We start from the raw sequence: 24,565 nt of genomic DNA, 5'->3' as shown, positions 1-24,565 counted from the left end.
GTTCTGGCTCCACGCTCCCATGGTTGTTTGGGAACCCTTGAACCCAACACCGTCGATAATGAAACCGAGTGAGCTAGTCAATGGAGGCAAATAAACAATTGAGCAAGGGGTGGTGCAAAAAGTGCAATAGTGCTTTTATTTAAAACTATCCATCAAAACAAAAACAGTGTTCCAATTCCAGGTCGCCCACGTTGGGGATTCCAGAACCAAGTCTCCCGACTTCCGCTGCTTTCTGCGGCTTCTCTGCGGCCAGTCGCCTTCCCTCGGTCACTCCTGCTACATAATCGCTCAGCTGGAGCGACATCTAAATCAATCACCTGGGTGTAGGCCCAACACCCCAGCTTCCTTACAGCTGCCCTCGATCGTGCGCTCACCACACGCACGCACCGCCTGTCCGTCTCTCTTGCACCGCATGCTTCCTCGCTCCCTGTAACCTCCGTCCTCTTTCCTTTCCTTTTTCTCTCCAATCGTTTCCTTTCACCTCCTTTCAACCGACTTGCGCTTCTTTTTTTATAACGTGAGGGGCCGTCACAGCTGTAGCATTAGCCACAGGAGCAATCATGAATGTGGGCAGTTCCTCACCTGTGCACACGGTGAGAAACGCCCACATTGACGCACGCCCCGCTGCTCGCATAACATCGCCTCACGGCCTCGGTGCGGTAAATATTTAAAAATGGCCTTCGCTCAACGAGCTGTGGACCCATAACACCACAAGGAGTTTTTAGAAGTAATCAGCGACTGTTTGTTAACACAGCATGTTAAAGCACCAACACGGGGTGAAGCCTGTCTGGATTTAGTATTCTGTAATAATCAGGATAGAATTGAGGGTGTAGATGTGATTGAACCACTAGGGTCAAGTGACCATAATATAATACAGTTCTCAGTATTTTGTAAGAGTACAGATGCAAAGACTAAAATTGTTAAGATGAACTTTGGTAGGGCTAATTTTGAGCAGATGCGACAAAGTCTAAGTAGGATAGACTGGGATAAGCTTTTAAATGTGGAGACAGTCGAGGAGCAGTGGAACAGGTTTAAAAATGTAATGCAGGACAGATACAGACCTAAATGTGGAATTAATAGGAAACTAAAAAAAACTCCACGATGGATTAATAAATATTTAAAAAAGAAGTTGCAAAGGAAAAATCTGCTGTATAAGGCATATAAGACTAATGACTGCAAAGAGAACCGAGCGTATGAGAACATGAGGGCAACCATTAAGAAGGATATCAGAGAGGCTAAAAGACAGTTGGAGAGGAATATAGCAGATAAGGCAAAGAAGACCCCAAGAGATTCTTTCAGTATTTTAGTAGTAAAAGAACAGTCAAGGAGGAGGTCAAGTTAATCAGGAATAGTAAAGGGGAATTAAAAGATACAGACAATGAAATAGCAGATACATTTTTCTGAGGTGTTTACAAGTGAGCAAGTGGATAACCTGCCAGAGGTAAACGCAACTACTAAGGAGGTACTGAGGGATTTGGAAATTGTAGAGGGAGAAGTGCTGCTCAGATTAAATAAGATGAAATCAAACAAATCACCAGGCCCAGATAATATTTATCCTCGTGTTCTTAAGGAGGCTAGTGAGTACATATATAAACCCTTGACACATATTTTTAGGAAGTCACTGTGCACTGGAGAGATTCCAAAGGACTGGAAAATGGCAAATATCATCCCATTATATAAAAAGGGTGACAGGGCAGATCCAAGCAACTATAGGCCAGTAAGCTTAACAAGCATCACAGGAAAATTAATGGAAGGAATTATTAAGGATAAGATTGAGCAACACATGGCAAGGACAGGAGTTATTCTGAACAGTCAGCATGGGTTCAGAAGGGGAGGTCGTGTTTTACTAACATGTTGGAATTCTATGAGGAGGCAACAAAAGGATACGATCAAAGTGGAGCTTATGATATTATTTATCTGGACTTTCAGAAAGCATTTGATAAGGTGCCACATGAGAGGTTGGGCATCAAGTTAAAAGAAGTGGAGTTCAGGGTGATGTTTTTAGATGGGTGCAGAATTGGCTCAGACACAGGAAGCAGAAGGTGATGGTGCGAGGAACCTCATCAGAACTGGCCGATGTTAAGAGTGGTGTTCCACAGGGGTCAGTGCTAGGGCCTGCTATTTTTAATATATATAAATGATTTAGATAGGAATATAAGTAACAAGCTGGTTAAGTTTGCAGATGATACCAAGATAGGTGGATTAGCAGATAATTTGGAACTGCTATATCATTACAGAAGGACTTGGATAGCATACAGGCTTGGGCAGATTTGTGGCAGATGAAATTTAATGTCAGTAAATGTAAAGTATTACACATAGGAAGTAAAAATATTAGGTTTGAATACACAATGGGCGGTCGGAAAATCGAGAGTACACCTTATGAGAAGGATTTAGGAGTCATAGTGGACTCAAATCTATCAACTTCCCAACAGTGATCAAAAGCCATTAAGAAGGCTAACAGAATGTTAGGTTATATAGCCGATCTGTGGAGTACAAGTCCAAGGAGGTTATGCTCAACCTTTATAATGCACTGGTGAGGCCTCATCTTGAGTACTGTGTGCAGTTTTGGTCTCCAGGCTACAAAAAGGACATAGCAGCACTAGAAAAGGTCCAGAGAAGAGCGACTAGGCTGATTCCAGGTCTACAGGGGTTGAATTATGAGGAAAGATTAAAAGAGCTGAGCCTTTACAGTTTAAGCAAAAGAAGATTAAGAGGTGACATGATTGAAGTGTTTAAAATTCTGAAGGGAATTAGTACAGTGGATCGAGACTTGTATTTTAAAATGAGTTCATCAAGAACACGGGGACACAGTTGGAAACTTGTTAAGGGTAAATTTCGCACAAACATTAGGAAGTTTTTCTTTACACAAAGAACGATAGACACTTGGAATAAGCTACCAAGTAGTGTGGTAGACAGTAAGACGTTAGGGACTTTCAAAACTCGACTTGATGTTTTCTTGAAGTAAACAAGTGGATAGGACTGGCGAGCTTTGTTGGGCTGAATGGCCTGTTCTCGTCTAGATTGTTCTAATGTTCTAATGTCGCATTTACAGCATTAAACAGCACTTATGCAATCAGAGCCACTGCAAGGACTGCTGGGAGTTGAAGTTTCATTTCCCCAGTAGCACTGCTGCTCTCTTTAGATCAGGGGTGCCCACACTTTTTCGGCTTGCGAGCTACTTTTAAAATGACAAGGTTGAAATTATCTACCTACATTAAAAATGATATACAGTCAACCCTCGTTTATCGTGGTTAATCCGTTCCAGACTCTGCCACGATAAATGAATTTCCGCGAAGTAGGATTCTTTATTTATAAATCGAATAATTTCGCAGTTAAACCATAGAAAACCTGTTTATGACCTTCTAAATACATTTTCTAACATTATTAGAGCCTTCTAGACATGAAATAACACCCTTTAGTCAAAAGTTTAAACTGTGCTCCATGACAAGACAGAGACGACAGTTCCGTCTCACAATTAAAAGAATGCAAACATATCTTCCTCTTCAAAGGAGTGTGCATGAGGAGCAGCGAATGTCAGAGAGAGACAGAGAAAAGCAAACAATCAAAAATCAATAGGGCTGTTTGGGCTTTTAAGTATGCGAGGCATCGCCGGACAAAGCAGCTACAAGGAAGGCAGCCATGTGAAGGTAGGCTTTCAGCATTTTTTAGAGGAGTGTCCGTATACTCTAGGCCAGTGTGCAAACACCCCCTCCGTCAGTAGCAGAGAATGTCAGAGAGAGAGAGACAGAGACAAGCAAACAATCAAAAATCAATACGTGCTGTTTGGGCTTTCAAGTATGCGAAGCACCGCACGGGAAGCATATCGTATATCATTAAGGAGTTTTATTTAATATGTAATACGTTCAAAGCAAAGCAACTGAGGACGCATGTACCATAAATTAAAAGACCCATTGTCTGCAGAAATCCACGAACCAGCAAAAAATCCATGATATATATTTAGATATGCTTACATTTAAAATTCGCGATAGAGTGAAGCTGAAAGTCAGCGATATAGCTAGGATCACTGTGTGTGTGTGTGTGTGTGTATATATATATATATATATAGGTGTATATATGTGTATATATGTATATGTATAAGTATATATGTGTATATATATGTATATATGTGTATATATATGTATATATGTATATATATATATGTATATATGTATATATATATGTATATATGTATATATACATACTGGATATACTTTATACATAAAATGTATGTTGTCATACCTTGCATAACTGAATAACCTTTATGGCACAATAACAATTCAATACATTTATGGTCACTACAGTACTTGGATTTAATAATCGTCATGTGGGAAAAGGCTGACTCACATAAATAAGTATAGCCGAATAATGCAGTCAAGGAGCTTTTGAATTCAGCTGAGTGAAAAATGACGGTTGTCCGATTAATGGCGATTTTATTTCCCTCTCCTTTCTCAGATTGCTTTTTGGAAGAACGTCAGTTTCGTAGTTTTTGTGAACAGTTCCTCTTCCAGTTCCACATCCAGCGCATACCCTCCCCAAACAATTTTTTTTTTTAAATCTCTTCTTTAGTCGATATAAATTGAAAAGCTAACTAGATCACAGCCGGAGTTTTGCAGTATTTCGCGCGTTTGATCGTGCGTGTAGGATGACGAGAAGAGATCTCAGATTGGCCGCCCTGTATGTCAATCAAGTGGCAAATGTCATAGGGAGGATATATGACAGACCAACGTTTAAAAAAATTTTTTTTGAATGCAACACGATCTACCGGTCGATCGTGATCAACGCATTGGGAACCCCTGCTTTAGATGCTCCATAGATGCACATTTGAGAACGCATATCTTGAAATTAGCCCTTAAGTTCCTATCTGCGTCCCCTTGTTTTTGTTGAATATTTTTCCTGAAAGTAACTGCTGACATCCACATTCCTAATTTCCTTTTTAATTCTGAACACTTCTATGACGCCACCTCTTAATCTCCACTTGATTCAATTCCTTCAGTGTTTATGCATTTATCACTCTCTGTGGCTCTGAATTAACCTAGTCATTCTTCTCTGTATATTCTATTTTGTAAAATGGAGACCACCAAAACTACACACAGAGCTCCAGATGTGGTGTCACTAGTGCATTGTATTTTAAGCATAATCTCCCTTGATTTACGTCACACATCGGGGTTCTATACAGTTTAACCTTCAAGTAGCCTTCTTGATTGCTTGTGTCCACGGTCTGGATGTTGATAGTGACCACACTGCTGTGATTTCCAGATCTTCCTCATCAAGTGTCCTGTAAACTTTCAGACTTCCCATTGTGTATTGAAATTGTAATATTTTTAGTTCCTCCTTGTAATTCTGTCCTGGGTATGACGTTAATCTGCATCCGTCCCTGCATTCAGGCCTTCCAACCTGCAGGGAAAAACTTGGGGGTTGGTGGCAGAATTGGCACTCCAGCCACCATAAAAAAACCACCTCACACTGTTCCAGTCCATCTGAACTAGTGTGGTGCTGAGGTATCACCCGTTGCATGGCTGCACTCGGGTCCTAATCTGGATCCTGAGTTGGTTTGTCGTGTGGTGGGTGCGGCAATGCACTGTATCAGTGAGTGCTCCTGACCTCTCTTGTAATAAAATAATAGAAAAGAGGGAAATTAATGTTTGTCTCTGAATGGGAAAGATGGTCAAAATGTATGGGTAGATGTCAAGCTGCTGCCTAAACATGAAATTATAGTGGCATTAATACTGAATGCTCTTCTTTTGCTGGGAGAAAAAAAAACTTGATATTGTCACCCCTTGTTGTCCAGATATCTCTTACTGACAACAGGCCATAAATTCAGATATCAGAAAACATTTCCCCCATTATTGTCAAGGAAAAAATACTAATGTGTTCTGAGACCCTCAGAAAACTGCCAACCAGTGTCCTTACACATTACTGAAACACCTGTTTAACCATCAATGCCCGATTTGTTCATGATTTAAAACTGTTCATTCTTCAATTAGTTAAGATATTGTTATTGAGCTCATTAATGGGAAAGTTTCTGCACATTAGCCAATTTATGGGTTACAAAGAGAAACCAGGTCTTCAGCACTCTTACATTGACCCTGTCTGAAGCATGTCAGACACATCTCAAGTCACAAAAATTGACTGCTATTTTGATAGCTTTCATTTGTGTTCTACCTTTTTTTCGAGCCTTTTTTACAAAATGACACAAATATTGGTGGAAAATGCAGCCCTTGTATGAGTATTCTATGTCATACCGAAACAAACAAAAGACACAATTAGCAGGGGAGACTCAAAGAACATGAGCACCAACAGTAGAATATCTGTTTACACAATAACATTGGAGGAAAAAAATCAAATTAAATGTACCTTATTATAGTGAGAAAAATGGCCTGGATACTGAATTGTGGGTATAAAAAATGTGAGAGCCATCAGAGTGAATGATTGAATAAAGAAAAGTCAGATACAGAGGAATGACTGTAATCACCATAATGGTAATAACGTCTCTTTTTGTGTGTCTCCTCTTTGTTTTAGCCCCAGGTTTTGCTGCTCCTAGTCTTCCCAACGGATGCCCAAGGTACCCATCTTTTGGAGATGCATCTTCTCGCCCATCCAGCAGACATCCTTCAGTGGGAAGTGCCCGCCTTCCATCTGTCGGGGAGGAATCCACACACCCGCTCTTGGTAGCGGATGGGCAGGTAAGACTGTGGCGGCTGGGGTGCAGCAGTTTAAGAGATGAGAACACAGTTGCACAGTCAAGCACTTCCCGTGTTTATCTTGTTTGTCATTTTGAATTTAAATAAAGGTATCTAGTGAAGAAAAAAAAGTTTATGTCGCATGCAGACTTTTTTTTTTTTTTTAAATGTGTGTTATAGTATTCTGGTAGTGTTATGTCTGCTTTTCCAGTTATGAGGCAATCGTGGTGATTACAGTCCTAAAGAGATATCATCTTTGTCTCTGATTTAGTTTATGCTTCTCCACAGCTTCGAGAGCTTGACTATGCTCGGCTTCATCTGCAGGTTACTCAGGAATGGCAAGGGGTGAACTTACGATGGAATCAAAACATACTAATATAACCGATAAGGCATTTTCACACATCTCTGCATGAAAATAGGCAGCTTGTCATGGGTGTTATTGTTTTCTTTAATACTCTGCAGGTCTCTCCAGTGATATGAATGGGGCCAATAGAATAGCATTGATTTTTTTCCAACTCTTTGTGCTACTAATTTACCTGTGTTATGCAGACCTGGAAACAACACGGGTCTACATGCACAGGTTTTAACGCAGCTTCTGTTCTTCTGAAAGGTGGAGATTTTTAAAGACTTGAAGATGAATGTGAACCATAGTATGCAGCCAGAATCAGAAAGGGCAACTGTTCTTGCATCTTAACCAAATTGCAAAATAAAATTTGTAGTGAAAACGAACCTAGCCCAAAGTTCAATTAAAAAAAAAATAATAATAATACTAAGTATCCACAATCTTGGCTGCAACATAAAATACAAACTTATAAATGTGACATCACACTTACTGTGACTTACTGAAAAACTGTGTGCTCAGCAGTGAATGGAGTGGTGACTCTGAGGCTAAGAATCTGCTCTGGCAATCGGAAGGTTGCCGGTTCGAATCCCGTAAATGCGAAAAGGGACTCTGCTCCGTTGGGCCCTTGAGCAAGGCCCTTAACCTGCAATTGCTGAGCGCTTTGACTAGTAAGAAAAACGCTATATAAATGCAAAGAATTATTATTATTATGAATCATGGCAACAGAACATAACAAAAATCAGCATTGCTGCAGACTAAATATATACTAAATAAAATATATGCATTTTTTTAAGTAAAACTATTTACTTTAGTTTATAAATGCACTAAAAAGCAAAAAAAAAAATTCTTTAACCACAGTTTTTGTGGTTTTATGTAACTAAATAAAATCATGGGGCGCACATAAATTAATTGATTCAAACAATTTTTGAAACTTGTTTAGCATTGTGGGGAATTACAGTGTTGTTGTTTTTTTTATATATTTTTTGGAAAGTAGCTACTCTACTAATTGATTGAATGAATTTATTTATGTCTGCCCCACAATTGTATTTAGTCACATGTAACCACGAAAATTGTAGTTAAAGGAAAATTTATTTTTTGCTTTTTAGTGTATTTATAACTAAAGTAAATGAAATCGATTTTGCAAATGATTTTTCTTTAATCATTTTTCATGAACGGGAAGCTTCCTTAAAAGTATTACATAATATATCTTCTTTGCAGAATTATTTGAATACTAAAAAAATTATATTTTGGTCTCTTTTTTTCTATTGAGGCTTTTTATGGGATTAGTGCTCAGTCGCTGTGTAAAAAAATATCAACGACAGAGCGGTAAGCTTACGCCATTACTTCCTCACCGTGATCATCAAGGATACTCCTTCGCAAGTGCAAACAAGCAAAGTGGGCACACATATTTACCGACTCCACTCACTGGAAAAGGCAAGTGGGGCCAATCCGTTGTGTCTCTCACTTGTATGCTCCTATATCTCACTCAATTCTCTCTCCGTCGTTGTGTGTGCATTCATTGGAATCGCATAACCATTAATTACGGCGAAATTTGTTACATAATTGCATCAGTTTTGACCGATTATTATATTGGCATCGATACTGAACACGTATGCAAAATTTTAAGAAATTCGCTTCGCCAGAAGTGGGTTTAAAATCAGTTGCAAGATTTGACCCAGACAAACAGACAGACAGAGGAGTCAAGTTAAATAAAATCGTTTAATAAAGAGTAAATTCACATTACCTTAGGTCCAAATTCACCATAATACTACATCTAAAGTTCAGAAAAAGTTGTCAGATAAAATAGTTTGTAATTTCCTAACAGCCTTAGCCTTATCTTCAGTGGCCCATACCCAGATAAGTTTGTTTGTATGTAACAAGTGTCGTTTTTATGTCATCATCTGAAGAAACGATGAATGTCTGTCTATGTTCTTTTTCACACTGAAGCTCAATTCTGATTTTGTTTTCACTCCCAGGTTACACACAGAATTGCAAAACATCATATGGAATCGGTACTTTGAAACTAGACCTTAGAGCACTTTACATACATGCTGCTAAATCCTGTAGAAACATATGTGACTTGAATGTGACGTGTGTTTGAACACTTACAGTATGTATATTGAAATTTTCTGGAAATTTACACTCCCCATCTAATTTTATCATTGTGGTTTATACAGCTTTCTTCATATCACTGTTTTGAAAAGCTGGATTACAGTTACAGAGTGACAGTGGAAAGAAAGCAAAGTGTGTACTTAATAAGTGTTTGGGGTGACTGCGTCCAGCCAGTATATAACCCCATTTGCTAGGTGTTTTTGACTGAGATGCTATATTCTTCTTCACAGAGAATTTTGCATACAGATACGGACATTAGTCAGTCCACTCAGTATATTCACATTGTCACCACACTGTTTTCCCATCCACATCTCGCCCCTACCAATCTCAAATCTTCTCTTGTGTCCATTGGTTTCTACATACACAGCCCACAGTGATACATGTTCCCTAAGCAATAGCAACAATTCGTCATAGTCCTTCTCTTCCTTCCTATAACAAGCTTACAGATTTGCAAACATCCAGCACTTGAAATGGTGTGAAGGAGCATCACATCTGTCTGATGAATTTATCTAAATTGGCAGAGCACATTCAGGATGGATATCTGTATATAGTCGCAAAATTCATGTAAATACTCAAACAACAAAACAATTGGAGATGAAACAAAAATTGGAATCAAGTCAGCTGTAGTGTAGCTGTAGCTTTTAAGGAGGTGGAAGAGAGACATACAGGTTGAACACTCTAGACGAGAACAGGCCATTCAGCCCAACGAAGCTTGCCAGTCCTATCCACTTAATTCTTGCAAAATAACATCAAGTCGAGTTTTTGAAAGTACCTAAAGTCCTACTGTCTACCACACTACTTGGGTCACTTGTTCCAAGTGTCTGTGGTTCCCTGTTAGAAGAAAAACCACCTAAATTTTGTGTGAAATTTCCCCCTAACAAGTTTCTATCTGTGTGTCCGTGTTCTTGTTGAACTCATTTTAAAGTCACAGTCTTGATCCAGATTTCATGTGCCACAAATCCGCCCAGACATGTATACTGTCCAATTCCCTGTTTTCTATTGATTCATCCATCCATCCTCTTCCACTTATCCAAGGTTGGGTCGTGGAGGCAGCAGCTTGAGCAGAGATGCCCACTTCTTCTAACTCTTCTGGGGGAATCCCGAGGCGTTCCCAGGCCAGCCGGGAGACATAGTCCCTCCAGCATGTCCTGGGTCTTCCCTGGGGCCTCCTCCCAGTTGGACGTGCCCGGAACACCTCACCAGGGAGGCGTCCAGGAGGCATCCTGATCAGATGCCCGAGCCACCTCATCTGACTCCTCTTGATATGGAGGAGCAGCGGCTCTACTCTGAGCCCCTCCCGGATGACTGAGCTTCTCACCCTATCTTTAAGGGAAAGCCCAGACACCCTGCGGAGGAAACTCATTTCAGCCGCTTTTATTCGCGATCGCCTTCTTTCGGTTACTACCCACAGCTCATGACCATAGGTGAGGGTAGGAACGTAGATCGACTGGTAAATTGAGAGCTTTGCCTTACTGCCCAGCTCCTTTTTCGCCATGACAGACCGATGCAGAGCCCGCATCACAGTTTAATGATTCAACAGATTTAAATTATCTGCCAGTCCACCTAGTTTGGTATCATCTTACCCAGCTTGTTACGTACATTCCTATTCAAACGTGTGTATGCTTTCATTAACAGAATTCGTTTTTTCTCCTCTACAGGTTCACACTTACGTCAACACTACAGAGGTACCGGAGGACAGGAAGAGCAGACCGAGCGTTCACCCACCCGTCGAGCCTCGTGTTTCCAACACCGAGAGCATCGGTACTGGCCGGACTGGAGCAGCTGCTGAGCAGCACTTCAATGAGGAGCCAGAGATTGTATTCGAGCCGGAAAGCGTCAAGTTTGTTTTGGGGCCAACTCCCGTTCAGAGACAAATGATGGAAAAAGAAAAACTGAAGATGGCATCAGGGTCACAAGCCAGCGGCAGCAGTCCCCCTGTTCCCGCTAGCCAAGTGAATGGTGGCTCCAGCACCTCTGATTGGGACACTGGCTACGACAGTGATGAGAGGAAGGAGGCTGTGGCTGTGCCTAGCAATAAAGTTTACGAAAACATTAATGGCTTTTCCCAGTCCGGTGCACCCCCTGCACTTCGCAGAAGGTCAACAGCCAACAGTTTGGACGCTCAAAACATGAACAACTCTGCGCAGCGAAGGACTGCTTTGCTAAATTATGAGAATCTACCTTCTCTTCCTCCAGTTTGGGAAGCTCGTAAACCGAGCAAAGGGGAGGAGGATGATGGAGAGGAGGATTGTTTTGGTCCAAAGACACCATCTCTTAACGGTTACCACAACAGCCTTGACCCCATGCACAATTATGTGAATACAGAAAATGTGACTGTTCCTCAAAGTGCCAACAAAGTGGAGACGACAAGGCGCAGGGACTGCACTCCGACAGTATTTGACTTTGACTTTAGACGACCCAGCCTTGATCACAGGCAGCTCCACTACATCGAGGTGGAGATGGAAAAGGGCAGCGACTCGGATAACCCTCAAACGCCCAAAACGCCCACCACCCCTTTACCGCAGACTCCCACCAAGAGAACAGAAGCCTACGCACTCATCGACATTGAGAGGACGGCTGCAATGTCCAACCTTCAGAAAGCACTGCCCCGTGATGACGGGACTTCAAGGAAAACTCGGCACAACAGCACTGACCTACCGATGTGAGCCTGGAAAACACTGCCTTCTGTAAAGCTGCACCTTTCTCCAAAATAATCTCTCAGTTTGAAAACGCAAGGGCTTCCTCATACACATCCAAAAAGTGTCACATCGTCTTTAGAGGTCAACACGTCACAGAGGAATTGCAGTGTGGTGGAGAAGTTAGCACCGCTCTGGGTGGGTTGGCAACTTTTTAAAAAGTCCTCGCTCTGAGGAATGTACAGGGGGCAGTAGTGCTATCCTGCCTTCCTGACTGAACCCCCCAGCGGTTTGAGGAACGGTACAGAATTCCCTTTCCGTTAATTGAGTGCAATGCTGCGCTGTGCCGCCGTGCCCTCAGCCGCACTGCTGCTGCATGCTTTATTCTCTCGGATGTCATCCAATCGCTTGTTACCCGAAGGGCGGATGGACGCGACCCGTTTACAGCCCGTGACAGACATTTGTCGTCGCTCCAGCCCTCGCTTTGTATCATATTGTAAGATGTATTGTATGTTCTAATTTTCATTATACAAATTATAGATTTTTTTACCTACTTTTAAAACTCTAAATATAGGAACTGTGTATAAAAGTAGCTTTATTAGATTTGCTTCATTAAACGGTATTAGACTCACGAAGAACTCATTCCCCATTCGCCTAGGTGCGTCTCGGCTGCCAATGCTCGTACCCAAAGCAGCACTGTGCCGACAACCAACTGACACGTTTTTATAGCAGTGGCGGCAGCGCCAGATCAGTGTACGAACGTATAAATTAACTTTATTTTACATTCTTTGTTTTCAGGTATGGATATAGTTTACCAAAATGTTTGTATTTTCTAAGAGCTTATTGCTGTATTTTTGTAATACCTACATTTTTATGTCAAAATGCCATCAGTGCCAACATCATAATGTGTTTTGTAGCATGGCAATAAATTGATTTTACTTTGTTACAAATCCTAGCTTCCTTGTGTTTTTGGAGCTTCCTGAACGGGTTTTCTCTGATTTGTCGTCGTTTAACCGCCACCTCGATTGATTGCGAATAAATGTAAAGTAAAATCATTGAGGTGGCAACTGACCCAAGAAATGTCACCGATGAAACTCCACCTTACCGGTCTAACAAGGATACGTTTGAAAACACTGAAACAACATTTTCAACCACAGAAAATAAATCTTTTCAAAAGCACTCGCCAAAGCGTATACATTTTCAAACTCCAGATCTTGCTTTGCAGTCTGGATGAGGAAGGTGAATCATTTCAGAGACACTTTCTCAAAATGTATACATTTGAGAACGAAGGATCTTGCATAGAAGAGTGGACGGTGATACCAGATTTAAAAAAAAAAAAAAATGCCTATCAAGAAATTCATATTTTTTAAAATTGCCGGGTTACGTTGCGGATGGGCGGGGGGAAATGGGCTGTTTCAAAACCCTGATGCATGATTAGGGAAGGACTTGTGTTTTGTTTTGGTAATTATTCTCATCTTTACTGTGCTGATAGTCCTTCCCTAACTTCCCAATACTAACTGAAGGCCCTGAAACATTTGAATATTTTGCCTTACGTATTTGATGGATTTCCCAAGGCGTTGACTATTTATTTGTATCATTTCTGTTTGTTGTCGTCTTCTGGTGTTCTACATTATTCCCTCATTCTTTTGATATTTCAGTTTTCTTTTGGGTTTGCTCGATTAAACAAAACATTGCTTTTGGCTGACAAACCGTGCCTGTCCAACAGGAGAGACTTATGATAAAAAAAAATGCTTGAAAATGATAGTATGGACAAAAACTTTTAAAATGAAAATGGTCTTTTTAGATGTATCCATGTTAGTTTGGTGGTCATGAAACCAACATGGCAGTGCAAATGACTTAAGCCAGTGTCGTGTTATGTAACTTGTAGGGTATGTCAGACCTGCCAACTGCATTTACAGACCCGTGACTGAAACTCACTGGCCATTTCAAATTTAGTACCGATGTGCTGACTTTCCAACACACCCCTTTTTTAAAAGCAAGAAACGTGCTGTCTTAACAGGGCCGGTGCTGCATAAAGATCTAAAACGTACGACGAGTTCAGACGCAATCTCTGACCTGCTTTATTTATTTTTCTTTTTACTTTCTCGTATAGGAAATATATTGTAATTATCCAAAGATTCGATGTCAAGACTTTGATGAATCTCGATGTTTTAGACCTCCCTGACTTTTTGTATACGAAGTGTAGGTAAAGTATTACAATTCTTCAAAAATTCCATTTCGAGATTTTGATGAATCGTGACGTTTTAGACATCCCCCGGGTCCGAAAATACCATTGTTGGAATTGTGTGTGTGTGTAACTTGAGTACGCTTTAGCCTCAGTCAACCAAATGTTGCATACAAGTATTAGGTACAAAACTTTGATTTCTCTCAATGTTTGGGCTTTTTCTGTTAACCAGAAGTGGTACTTTACCTTTTATTCATGCAGCTGCAGAGTCCGATTTATTCAACTTTACTTTTATAATAATTGTTCAATATATTATTAATTTGATATGATTGGTTGTTGTTGGTTCTTTAATGTATATAATACAAAAATATAATCCTTGTCTTGTGGATTACTCCTCAAATATCCATCCCCATATCCGAGTATACGCAAAAGTCGAGGGGAGACCACTCCTGATTTTTTTTTCATTCTGTTGCGTTACGTAAAGCATGAGACGTCAGACAGACGAGCTCTTTGTCCAAAACCCCTGCGTTTCGTATTCCTCATCGATGCGTTTTTGAGTTAGCATCCGTTGGTTGTCACCTGTCGTGCACGCAGCGCCGTGCCTTTGACTAAAGACAGAATCAAAGCTGTTTGAGGAATGAGCAGATGGTGATGTCCGACTCTGCCATTTGTGGTCACTTGAATTGTGTGATGATGTAAATGAAGGGTATGACTGAAAATCGCTGCAAATTTGAAGGGGCAAGATTATATAATGTTTTATAATACCATTAGTGAACCCTAAATACAATGAGTACTGATTGAGATCACTTATGTTAGGTAGCATGCCTAGAGGAGACTGGGCCTTTGCTTGATTTTTTTTTTTTTTTTTTACCAGCCGTTTGGAGTTTTTTTTTTTTTCTTTTCTCTGTCCTCCCTGGCCATCGGACCTTACTCTTATTCTATGTTAATTAGTGTTGTCTTATTTTACTTCTTACTTTGTCTTTTTTCTCTTTCTTTATCATGTAAAGCACTTTCAGCTACATTATTTGTATGACAGTGTGCTATATTAATAAATGTTGTTGTTGTTAGTAGTATTTCAAAGTCAATTCTAAAAGACACGGATAACAAGTGTAACGATGCTAAAAGTGGGGTGATGTGTTCAGATTTTCTTTTTCTGGATAGGATTCAGGCTGCTGCATTCTGCACTAATTGCAACCCTTACTTAAGTAGTCCTGTCAAGAGTGCATTACAGTAATCTAGTCGACTAAAAACAAAAGCATGGATTCGTTTTTCAGAGTCTTGTAACGTCATAAGAGGCCTAACTTTTGCAATATTCCTTAAGTAGAAAAAAATGCATTCTTAGTAATGTGGTTAATGTGCGATTTAAAGTTTAGGTTTAAACCTACATTTTTTTTTACTTCTGCCTTGACGTTTATTGATAAGAGATCAAGTTGATTTCTAACACCATCATTATTTCTATTTTTTACTAATGACTGAGATTTCTTATTCTTATTTAGCGTTTATATTTTTGACTGAGGACAGAAGTCAGCATTACATCACAGGTTGGAGAAGTCTAGTAGCATTGTTTTCTCCAGATTGTGGGAATTGGAGCTCCCACTTCGAAGGGTTCTGTCCGTGCAATAGAATGTGAACTCGGCAAACGTCCAAAGAAGAGCAGCCAGGTACTTTGAAAGAAGGTAAATATTTTTTAATGGTCATATACAGTCGATATTGCCATTGTTTTACATGCAAGTAAGAATTTCACTGTACTCTGTACACAGGACAATAAAGACCCTGTAAACCTATCGAAGGGTCAAAAATATGGTAGGAAGCCAGTATAGTGGATGCCTGCTGTGAACTTGAAGACAGGAGTATAGAGAGATGCTGCTTAAGACTCACATCGCACACGATGTGTCAAGCCAGGGCTACAGTTGCTGGTCTCGTCACAACTGGGATTCACAGGTGTGACAGAATATGCAACCCAATCAGGATTTCTCAGCACAGTTTCAGATTTCCCATGTACCAAAATCTCAACACATTTTGATAGCGCCAAAGTGTTTTTCCTTTCTCCTGTCTGTTGTAGTACAACAGAGGAATTGAAGATTTTCAGATCTGAATAAGACTTCTCTCTGTTTCTGGGTGTACCTTGTAGGCATCATATTGTTGGCTTGTGTGGTCGTTGGTTTCTCACACACACTCGGTAATTTGGTCCTACAACAAATTCAGATCTTTTTGATTTTTGTATAGGCTTTTTATGGGAGAGTGCCGAGACAGACCACAACTCCATAAGACTACGGAAATGCCGTACCGCTGGAAAAAATTTGTATTTGTGACAACATTTTCAAAGAAAATGTTAGCGTTTGAACAGAGAACAAGAAAATCCATGGGGTAACTGACAGGACTTTTGGGGACCTTCACTTTTTGCCGATTTTCTAGTTTAAGAAATGTCATTAGATAGTGAGCTTTACAAGACGGCCTGTTCTCCTGAGGCACCAAGTCGAATGTTTAGGGATTATGTGAACAGGGGATCGTTGAGAACATGGCTCTTCCGCTTCCATTTACCTTGCAGTAGCCTGACCTGGGATTTTGTCGCCCTTAACCAGGTTTATCAATCACCTATCATTTGCCAGCTGTCATCATTTGTCTAATACCAAGATAATTTGGAATCCGTTATATTATTACAGAATGACTTGGATAGCAGACAGGCTTGGGCAGATTTGTGGCAGATGAGATTTAATGTCAGTTAATATAAAGAATTACACACAGGAAGTAAAGATGTTAGGTTTGAATACACAATGGGCGGTCGGAAAATCGAGAGTACACCTTAAGAGAAGGATTTAGAAGTCATAGTGGACTGCCAGACAGTGTTCAGAAGCTATTAAGAAGGCTAACAGAATGTCAGGTTATATAGCGCCTTGACGTGTGGAGTACAAGTCACAGGAGGTTCTGCTCAACCTTTATAACACACTGGTGAGGCCTCATCTGTGTACAGTTTTGGTCTCCAGGCTACAAAAGGACATAACAGCACTAGAAAAGGTCCAGAGAAGAGCGACTTGGCTGATTCAGAGCTACAGGGGTTGAATTATGAGGAAAGATTAAAAGAGCTGAGCCTTTAAAGGAGATTAAGAGGTGACATGATTGAAGTGTTTAAAATTCTGAAGGGAATTAGTACAGTGGATCGACACTGTTATTTTAAAATGAGTTCATCAAGAAAACGGGGACACAGTTGGAAACTTGTGAAGGGTAAATTTCGCACAAACATTAGGAAGTTTTTCTTTACACAAAGAACGATAGACACTTGGAATAAGTTACCAAGTAGTGTGGTAGACAGTAAGACTTTAGGGACTTTCGAAACTCGACTTGATGTTTTATTGGAAGAAGTAAGTGGAGAGGACTGGCGAGCTTTGTTGGGCTGAATGGCCTGTTCTCGTCTAGAGTGTTCTAATGTTCTCATTCTGTATCATCGGTTCTTTTGAAATGGCCGCTCTGGCTGTTTCCGTTGATTCCTAGGCTCCTTGTCACCAATAGGTCTGACCTGGGGTCAGATTTATAAAACTTTTGTGCATATGTGATTTTCCACACAAAAGTCAAGAAAACTTGACAGTAGAACTTGGCGTATTTTTACGGTGACTTTCACCCTTCCATTGTGTACCATTTCAGAGAAACTGGGAAATGATGACACCCTTGATCAAGTAGTGAAGCAGTCAAACCAGTTAATTGACGACTTACGCATATAATAATTCATATCACCGAACCGTTGTCGTAATTGGTGTTGATGTTACAAACATTCAAGGTACATTCACAGCCGCACATTTACAAGATGATGGCGATTTATAAAGGATATCAATTGCGTGTACATCAGGTTTTATACATCTTAACTTTTTTTTTACTTTCACGCTTGAATCCACGCAAAGTTATGTACATGAGACTCCAAGTAAGTCAACAATTCCAGTACTGCATTTTTGTTTCATCGGGCTAGGCTGAGGGAAAACCTCCAAGAAGAAATTCTGGAGTCACCAAAACCACTGAAGTCATCTGGACAGACTAGTGGACATGCGGTAAGACCTGTGCTTGGCTGTCTCACCATCCTTAAGACCAGGGTGCTGGAGGGTAGCAGTGGCAACACATTTTCATTCTATTCCGTCTTAAATAGTGTCCAGTAACTGCTACTAATGGAACCCATTTTGTTGTCTTGGTTTTAGTTGCCTCGCTTTTAAAGATCTAAAAACTTAAACTGCTTATCCCCATTAACCAGTTAACAGTAAGGATTTCACTTAATTTGAAATTAAAGAATTTCACTGTAATCAATATACATGACAATGACACTCCAAACTTAATCATCTGCTTTTTAATGCTTTATCAATATTATAGAGTGCCATTCGTATCTTTCATTAATTACGCACGTATGAAGTTCTCAGTACTCTGCAGAGATGACGAGTGACCCTGTAATCCTTTAATCAAAATGAGCCTTGTATTTTGGATTTGACTGCTAGTGTGGCCCAAAGGTAAAATGGCAGTGGTGTCGCTAGGGTTGGGTAACCAATGTCAGGGTTAAGACCCCCCCACAAGCCCCTTGGTGACGTGACGAATAGATCTCCTTAACAGACAGTTGCTCATACCTTAGACAATGTAATGTGCGGACACCTAAACAGTTTATGCAAGACGGCAGCTCCCACTATTAATGGTGCTCCGGACGCTCGATCATTTCATCTAGCGAGTTGGGCTCCACCTTTGGTGATTTCTGCCCTTGGACACTCGATCGTATTATCAAGCGGGCGTTTGTCTGTCTTGGTGATTTCAGTCCAGAGTGTGGTTGGGAGCCTGCACTGGTACTGCACATTGTCACCCACAGCCCCCCCAGGATCTCAAATTAGGACCCGAGTGCAGCCGTGCAATGGGTGACATCTCAGCCCCACACTAGGTTGAATGGAACGGAACACTGGGAGGTTATTTTTCTTTTTTTTTTTGTCCCCAACTCCTGAGTGTTTCCTGATTAAAGTCATAGCCAGGAATTGCAGGTTAAGGACCCAACAGAGTTGAACCGGACAGATCCCTAGCCTCAGAGTCACCAGTCCGCCCTCTTTTATGGACAGTCATTTGGGTGTCAGCCCCCCAACCCAGTGAAGCAACATCTATTTATGTCACAGGTGTCCAACTCCAGTCCTGGTCGGCCGTATTAGCTGCAGGTTTTCATTCCAACCCTTTTCTTACTCAGTTTTCACTGCTAATTAACTCCTTTACCATTCCTTTTAACAGCCCCGTTTTTAAGGATTCATACTCTGTACTGATTCGTTTTTTAATTCAACAGAAATGAGATGTGAAACGAGCCGACAGATGACCAGCTAAAGTGGAACGTCAGACTCCAACCACTTTCTTAATGAGAAGCCAATTCTTGGTGTTAATTAAAGCCGTTATTGAATATCAGGACTTGTCGCTGCTCTCATTGTGCCACAGCGGGCTGTTGATTTTCTGTTTTTACTTTCTCGTTTACGAAGTACAGGGAAAGTATTGTAATCGTCCAAAGATTTGATGTTGAGGTTTTGATGAATCTCAACATTGTAGACCTCCCTGAGTCTGAAAATACCATTTTTGGAATTGTGTGTGTGTGAGTGTGTGTGTGTAAGCACGATAACTGGAGTTCACTTTCACTTCGGTCAACCAAATTTTGCATACAAGTATTAGGGTAGAAAACGTAGATTTGTATCCACTTTTGTCCCATTTCCGCTAACCGGATGTGGTACTTTACCTTTTACTCATGCAGCTGCAGAGTCTGATTTATTCCACTTTACTTTTATAATTGTTCAGCATATTATTGATTTGATTTGTTGTTGATTGTTCTTTACTTACCTCAGCAGTGACATTCATGTTTCTGGTGACTCTTCCTATGAAGTCAGTAGGCGGACTAGGAGAACATGGGGGGGTCATGAGGTCACTGGAAAGAGGTGTGTGGCGCTCCTGATATCCTGCAAAAGGACGAAGGTCCAAGTCTTTAGATAGATACTTTATTAATCCCAAGGGGAAATTCACATTTAGAGTCCTGGTGCTCCCTGTTTGCGAGACATGGACGCTATCCAGTGACCTGAGACGAAGATTGGACTCCTTTGGTACTGTGTCTCTCCAGAAAATCCTTGGGGGCCACTGTTGCTCATGGAGTCTTGAATGAGGCACACGACCTGCATTGTGAAGGGAGCGTCAGTTACGGCACTACGGCCATGTGGCGTGTTTCCCCGAGGGTGATCCGGCTCGTAAGATCCTCATTGTTGGGGACCCGAGTGGCTGGACCAGGCCAAGGGGCTGCCCATGTAACACCTGGCTATGGCAGATGGAGGGTCATTTCTGGAGGGTGGGACAGGACTGGGGGGCTGCCAACTGGGATCCCGAGTTGTTTCACTGTGTAGTGGGTGTGGCAACACACTGTACCAGTGCATGCTCCCCAACTTGACTTGTTCTTTAATGTCCATAATATAAAAATATAATTCTTGTCTTGTGGTTTATTCCTCAAATATCCTTCCCCATATCTGAGTATACGGGAAAGTCGGGGGGAGACCACTCCTGATTTTTTTTTTTTTTGACCACCGTCAAGATGCCAAGCCCTTCACCTTTCTTTATTTTCAGGTGCACTGGTCATGTGGCAACGTGTTTTGTGTCTCATGGCTGCTCATTAAGGAAAAAGAAACAACTACAACAACAACATTTATTTCTATAGCACATTTTCATACAAACAGTAGCTCAAAGTGCTTTACATATTAAAGAATAGAAAAATGAAAGACATAATTATAAAAAATAAATCAACATTAACATCGAATAAGAGTAAGGTTCAATGGCCAGGGGACAGAAAAACTAAAAACTCCAGGCGGCTGGAGAAAAAATAAAATCTGTAGGGATTCCAGACCATGAGACCACCCAGTCCCCTCTGGGCATTCTAACCTAACATAAATGAAACAGTCCTCTTTGGATTTAGGATTCTCACGGAAGGGCTTGATGATGATGATGGTCACGTAGACTTCTTCCTTTTAATCCGTCCATCATTGTTGGAGCATCATGAAGCTTTGAGTAGGTGGAGGTGGCGCAGGCCACCACCACAAAGAAACCGGAAAAAGAAACAGAAAAGAGAGTAGGGGTCAGTACGGATTTTAGAGCCACCATGAATAGTTATTATGATGAATTGAACATACAGAGTATCAGGATTAAGTTAAATTACGATTAAAATGAAGTTATAAAAGGCCATGTTAAAGTAATGTGTTTTCAGCAGTGTTTTAAACTGCTCTACTGTATCAGCCTGGTGAATTCCTATTGGCAGGCTATTCCAGATTTTAGGTGCATAACAGCAGAAGGCCGCCTCACCACTTCTTTTAAGTTTTGTTCTTGGAATTCTAAGGAGACACTCATTTGAGGATCTGAGGTTACGATTTGGAATATAAGGTGTCAGACATTCCGATATATAAGATGGGGCGAGATTATTTAAGGCTTTATAAACCATAAGCAGAATTTTAAAGTCAATCCTGAATGACACAGGTAACCAGTGTAGTGACATCAAAACTGGAGAATGTGTTCTGATTTTCTTTTCCTAGTTAGGATTCTAGCAGCTGCATTCTGCACTAGTTGCAAGTGATTTATATCTTTTTTGGGTAGTCCTGAGAGGAGGGCATTACAGTAATCTAGTCGACTGAAAACAAACGCTGAACTAATTTCTCAGCATCTTTCAGTGATATAAGAGGTCTAACTTTACTTATGTTTCTTAAGTGAAAAATGCTGTCCTAATGATCTGATTAATATGTGATTTAAAATTCAGATTACAGTCAACAATCACCCCTAAGCTTTTTACCTCCGTCTTGACTTTTAATCCTAATGTATCCAGTTTATTTCTAATAGCCTCATTGTATCCATTATTGCTGATCACTAAAATTTCAGTTTTCTCTTTATTTAACTTGAGAAAATTACTATTCATCCATTCTGAGATACAAGTCAGACATTGTGTTAGTGAATCAATAGAATCAGGGTCATCAGGTGCTATTGATAAGTACAGCTGTGTGTCATCAGCATAGCTGTGGTAGCTCACGTTGTGCCCTGAGATAATCTGACCTAACGGAAGCATGTAGATTGAGAATAACAGCGGACCCAGGATAGAGCCTTGTGGAACACCATATTGGATATCATGTGTCTTCGAGTTGTAATTCCCACAACTAACAAAATATTTTCTCCCTGTCAGGTAGGATTCAAACCAATTTAAGACACTGCCAGAGAGGCCCACCCATTGACTAAGGCGATTTCTAAGAATGTTGTGATCAATGGTGTCAAATGCAGCACTCAGATCTAAGAGGATGAGAACAGATAAATGGCCTCTGTCTGCATTCACCCGCAAGTCATTTACTACTTTAACGAGTGCAGTTTCTGTGCTGTGATTTGTTCTAAAACCTGACTGAAATTTATCAAGAATAGCATGTTTATTTAGGTGGTCATTTAACTGCATAATGACTGCCTTCTCTAGAACTTTACTTAAGAAGGGCAGGTTAGAGATGGGTCTAAAATTTTCAAGAGCGAGGGTCAAGATTATGTTTCTTAAGTAGGGGTTTAACTACAGCAGTCTTAAGACAGTCTGGGAAGACCCCAGTATCTAGTGACGAATTTACTATGTCAAGAACATTATCAATTAGCACGCCTGATACTTCTTTGAAAAACCTTGTTGGTATCGGGTCAAGGATGCAGGTGGAGGGTTTTAATTGAGATATTATTTTTTGTAAATCAGGTAAATCTATCCTAGTGAAAGAGTTTAATTTGTTTATAACAGGATGTTGGGGTTTAGGGGGATCCTTAGTGTTGGGGAGATATACTATGTTATTTCTAATATCATTAATTTTTTGATTGAAAAATACAGCGACAGCCTCACAGGTTTCACTGGAAGCACTTAGGAGGCATTCCTTTGAGCTACCTGGGTTTAGTAGGCGATCAATTGTAGAAAATAAGACTCTAGGATTACTAGCATTGTTATTTATAATATTAGAGAAATAGCAGCGTCTCTCAAGACGGACAGTGTTATTGTATTCTGTTATTTTGACTTTTAATATTTCGTGGTGGATAGTAAGTTTAGTCTTCCTCCATTGACGCTCAGCTCTACGGCATGTTCTCTTTAAATCAGACTAAGGGGTCTGAGTCATGTTAATTAAAACGAAGGCAAATCAGCAGAAAAAACGGCTCACTAATTAATTAAGAAGATGTTTAGAATGAAAACCTGCAGCCACTGCGGCCCACCAGGACCAGAGTTGGACACCCCTGATTATACACAATAAAATTCAAGCTGCTTTACAAATGGTGATGATTGAAAACAGTCAGTCATTGTCTAACCTGCTTAGTCCTGAACAGGATATCGCGGGGTGCTGGAGCCTATCCCATCTAGCATATAGGGGCCAGTCCATCGCAGGGCAAACACATACTACAGCCAATTTAGGAGAAATTCATCCATCCATCTGTTATCCAACCTGTTATATCCTAACTACAGGGTCACTGGGGGTGGTCCGCCGGAGCCAATCCCAGCCAACACCGGATGCAAGGCAGGAAACAAACCCCGGGCAGGGTGCCAGTCCACCACAGATTTAGGAGAAATGCAATAATCCAATAAACTAACTATACTAAGGCTTGGATGGTCAGAGGGGAGAGGGAAAAAACCTGTGGGGTTCCGCAACTAAAAGCCCACCCTGACCCCACTGAGCATTCTATTGTGTAAATTAAAGAAATGAAAAGAATAAAGGAGGGGGTCAGCCAGGGCAGACGGGACGTCTCCGTGTTCTTTCTTCCAGAAGGTGGCGGCTCAGAGAAGAGAAAACAAAAGAGAAATTTCATAAACTTGACAAACCGCGTGATTCAAAGCAGCCTGACGTACCTCCAGAGGTTGACTACTTCATATGTCTGGAGCATAGAAACTAAAAGTAGACTCCCCACTTCTTCTGTGCTTTACTCTCAGAATAGCAAGCGAAGCAGACCTTGAGGGACTGAGGTTGCGATGAGGGGTGTCAAGGGGGACGCACATTGCAAGATGAGCAGTGGGGCAGCGCCATTGAAAGGTGCTATAAGACCAGAGTGACCATATGAATCCCTGTAACAGTCTCATAAAGTGCCCGGGTTTAAATCCTTTATTGAACCTCCTCTTCCTCTACCGCCCTTTCAGTGTAATTTTGGTTCATCCACCATTTGATGGCTTTGCTCTCGATGCTGAATGTGTTTAATGCGCCATTGTGTATTTTCTTTCCTAATGTTGGATTGGGTTTGCTGACAAAGATCAAATAAATCACATCTTATAATTTGCTCCCTAATGTGTTACATGAAAATATTCACTCCTTTATAACAAGCAACAGAGTATGAAGCCGTGCCAGAACTCCATCTCCATTTATTTGTTTATCCAAAGCGATTTACAAAGAGGCCAACAGAATCGAATAAAACATCAGTCTGGGGGGCAGTTTGGGAGCACGTGTGACAGGACAGGGGTGAAAAACGGATCATCTCCAGGGAAGAATTAAATTCAGGTGAGTTACCTGGTATCCGCCCACTAATTGTGTTTGATTTTCGCCGAAAGCCGCCGGCATTAGCGCCCTTCTCTCCGCGCTTCCAGACGAGAAGTGTCGAATTGCCACTCCGT

At 40.9% G+C, this 24,565-nt stretch overlaps 1 protein-coding gene across 3 annotated transcripts in view; it reads left to right on the top strand.

The window, feature by feature from the left end:
• Positions 1 to 12,721, top strand: part of LOC120539091 (fibroblast growth factor receptor substrate 2-like) — a 100,529-nt gene extending 87,808 nt beyond the window's left edge. For all 3 annotated transcript variants that reach the window (XM_039768839.1, XM_039768840.1, XM_039768841.1), the window contains 2 exons: positions 6,520 to 6,683; positions 10,794 to 12,721. In XM_039768839.1, coding sequence (XP_039624773.1) covers positions 6,520 to 6,683; positions 10,794 to 11,801 — 1,172 coding nt within the window. In that variant the 3' untranslated portion in view covers positions 11,802 to 12,721. The remainder of the gene's footprint in view (positions 1 to 6,519; positions 6,684 to 10,793) is intronic.
• The last annotated feature ends 11,844 nt before the right edge of the window (positions 12,722 to 24,565 follow it).

The sequence above is a fragment of the Polypterus senegalus genome, chromosome 11 (assembly GCF_016835505.1).
Source record: "Polypterus senegalus isolate Bchr_013 chromosome 11, ASM1683550v1, whole genome shotgun sequence".
Taxonomy (NCBI): Eukaryota; Metazoa; Chordata; class Cladistia; order Polypteriformes; family Polypteridae; genus Polypterus; species Polypterus senegalus.
The sequence above is the reverse complement of the archived record's forward strand: the minus strand, read 5'-3'. Positions and strand labels throughout refer to the sequence as shown.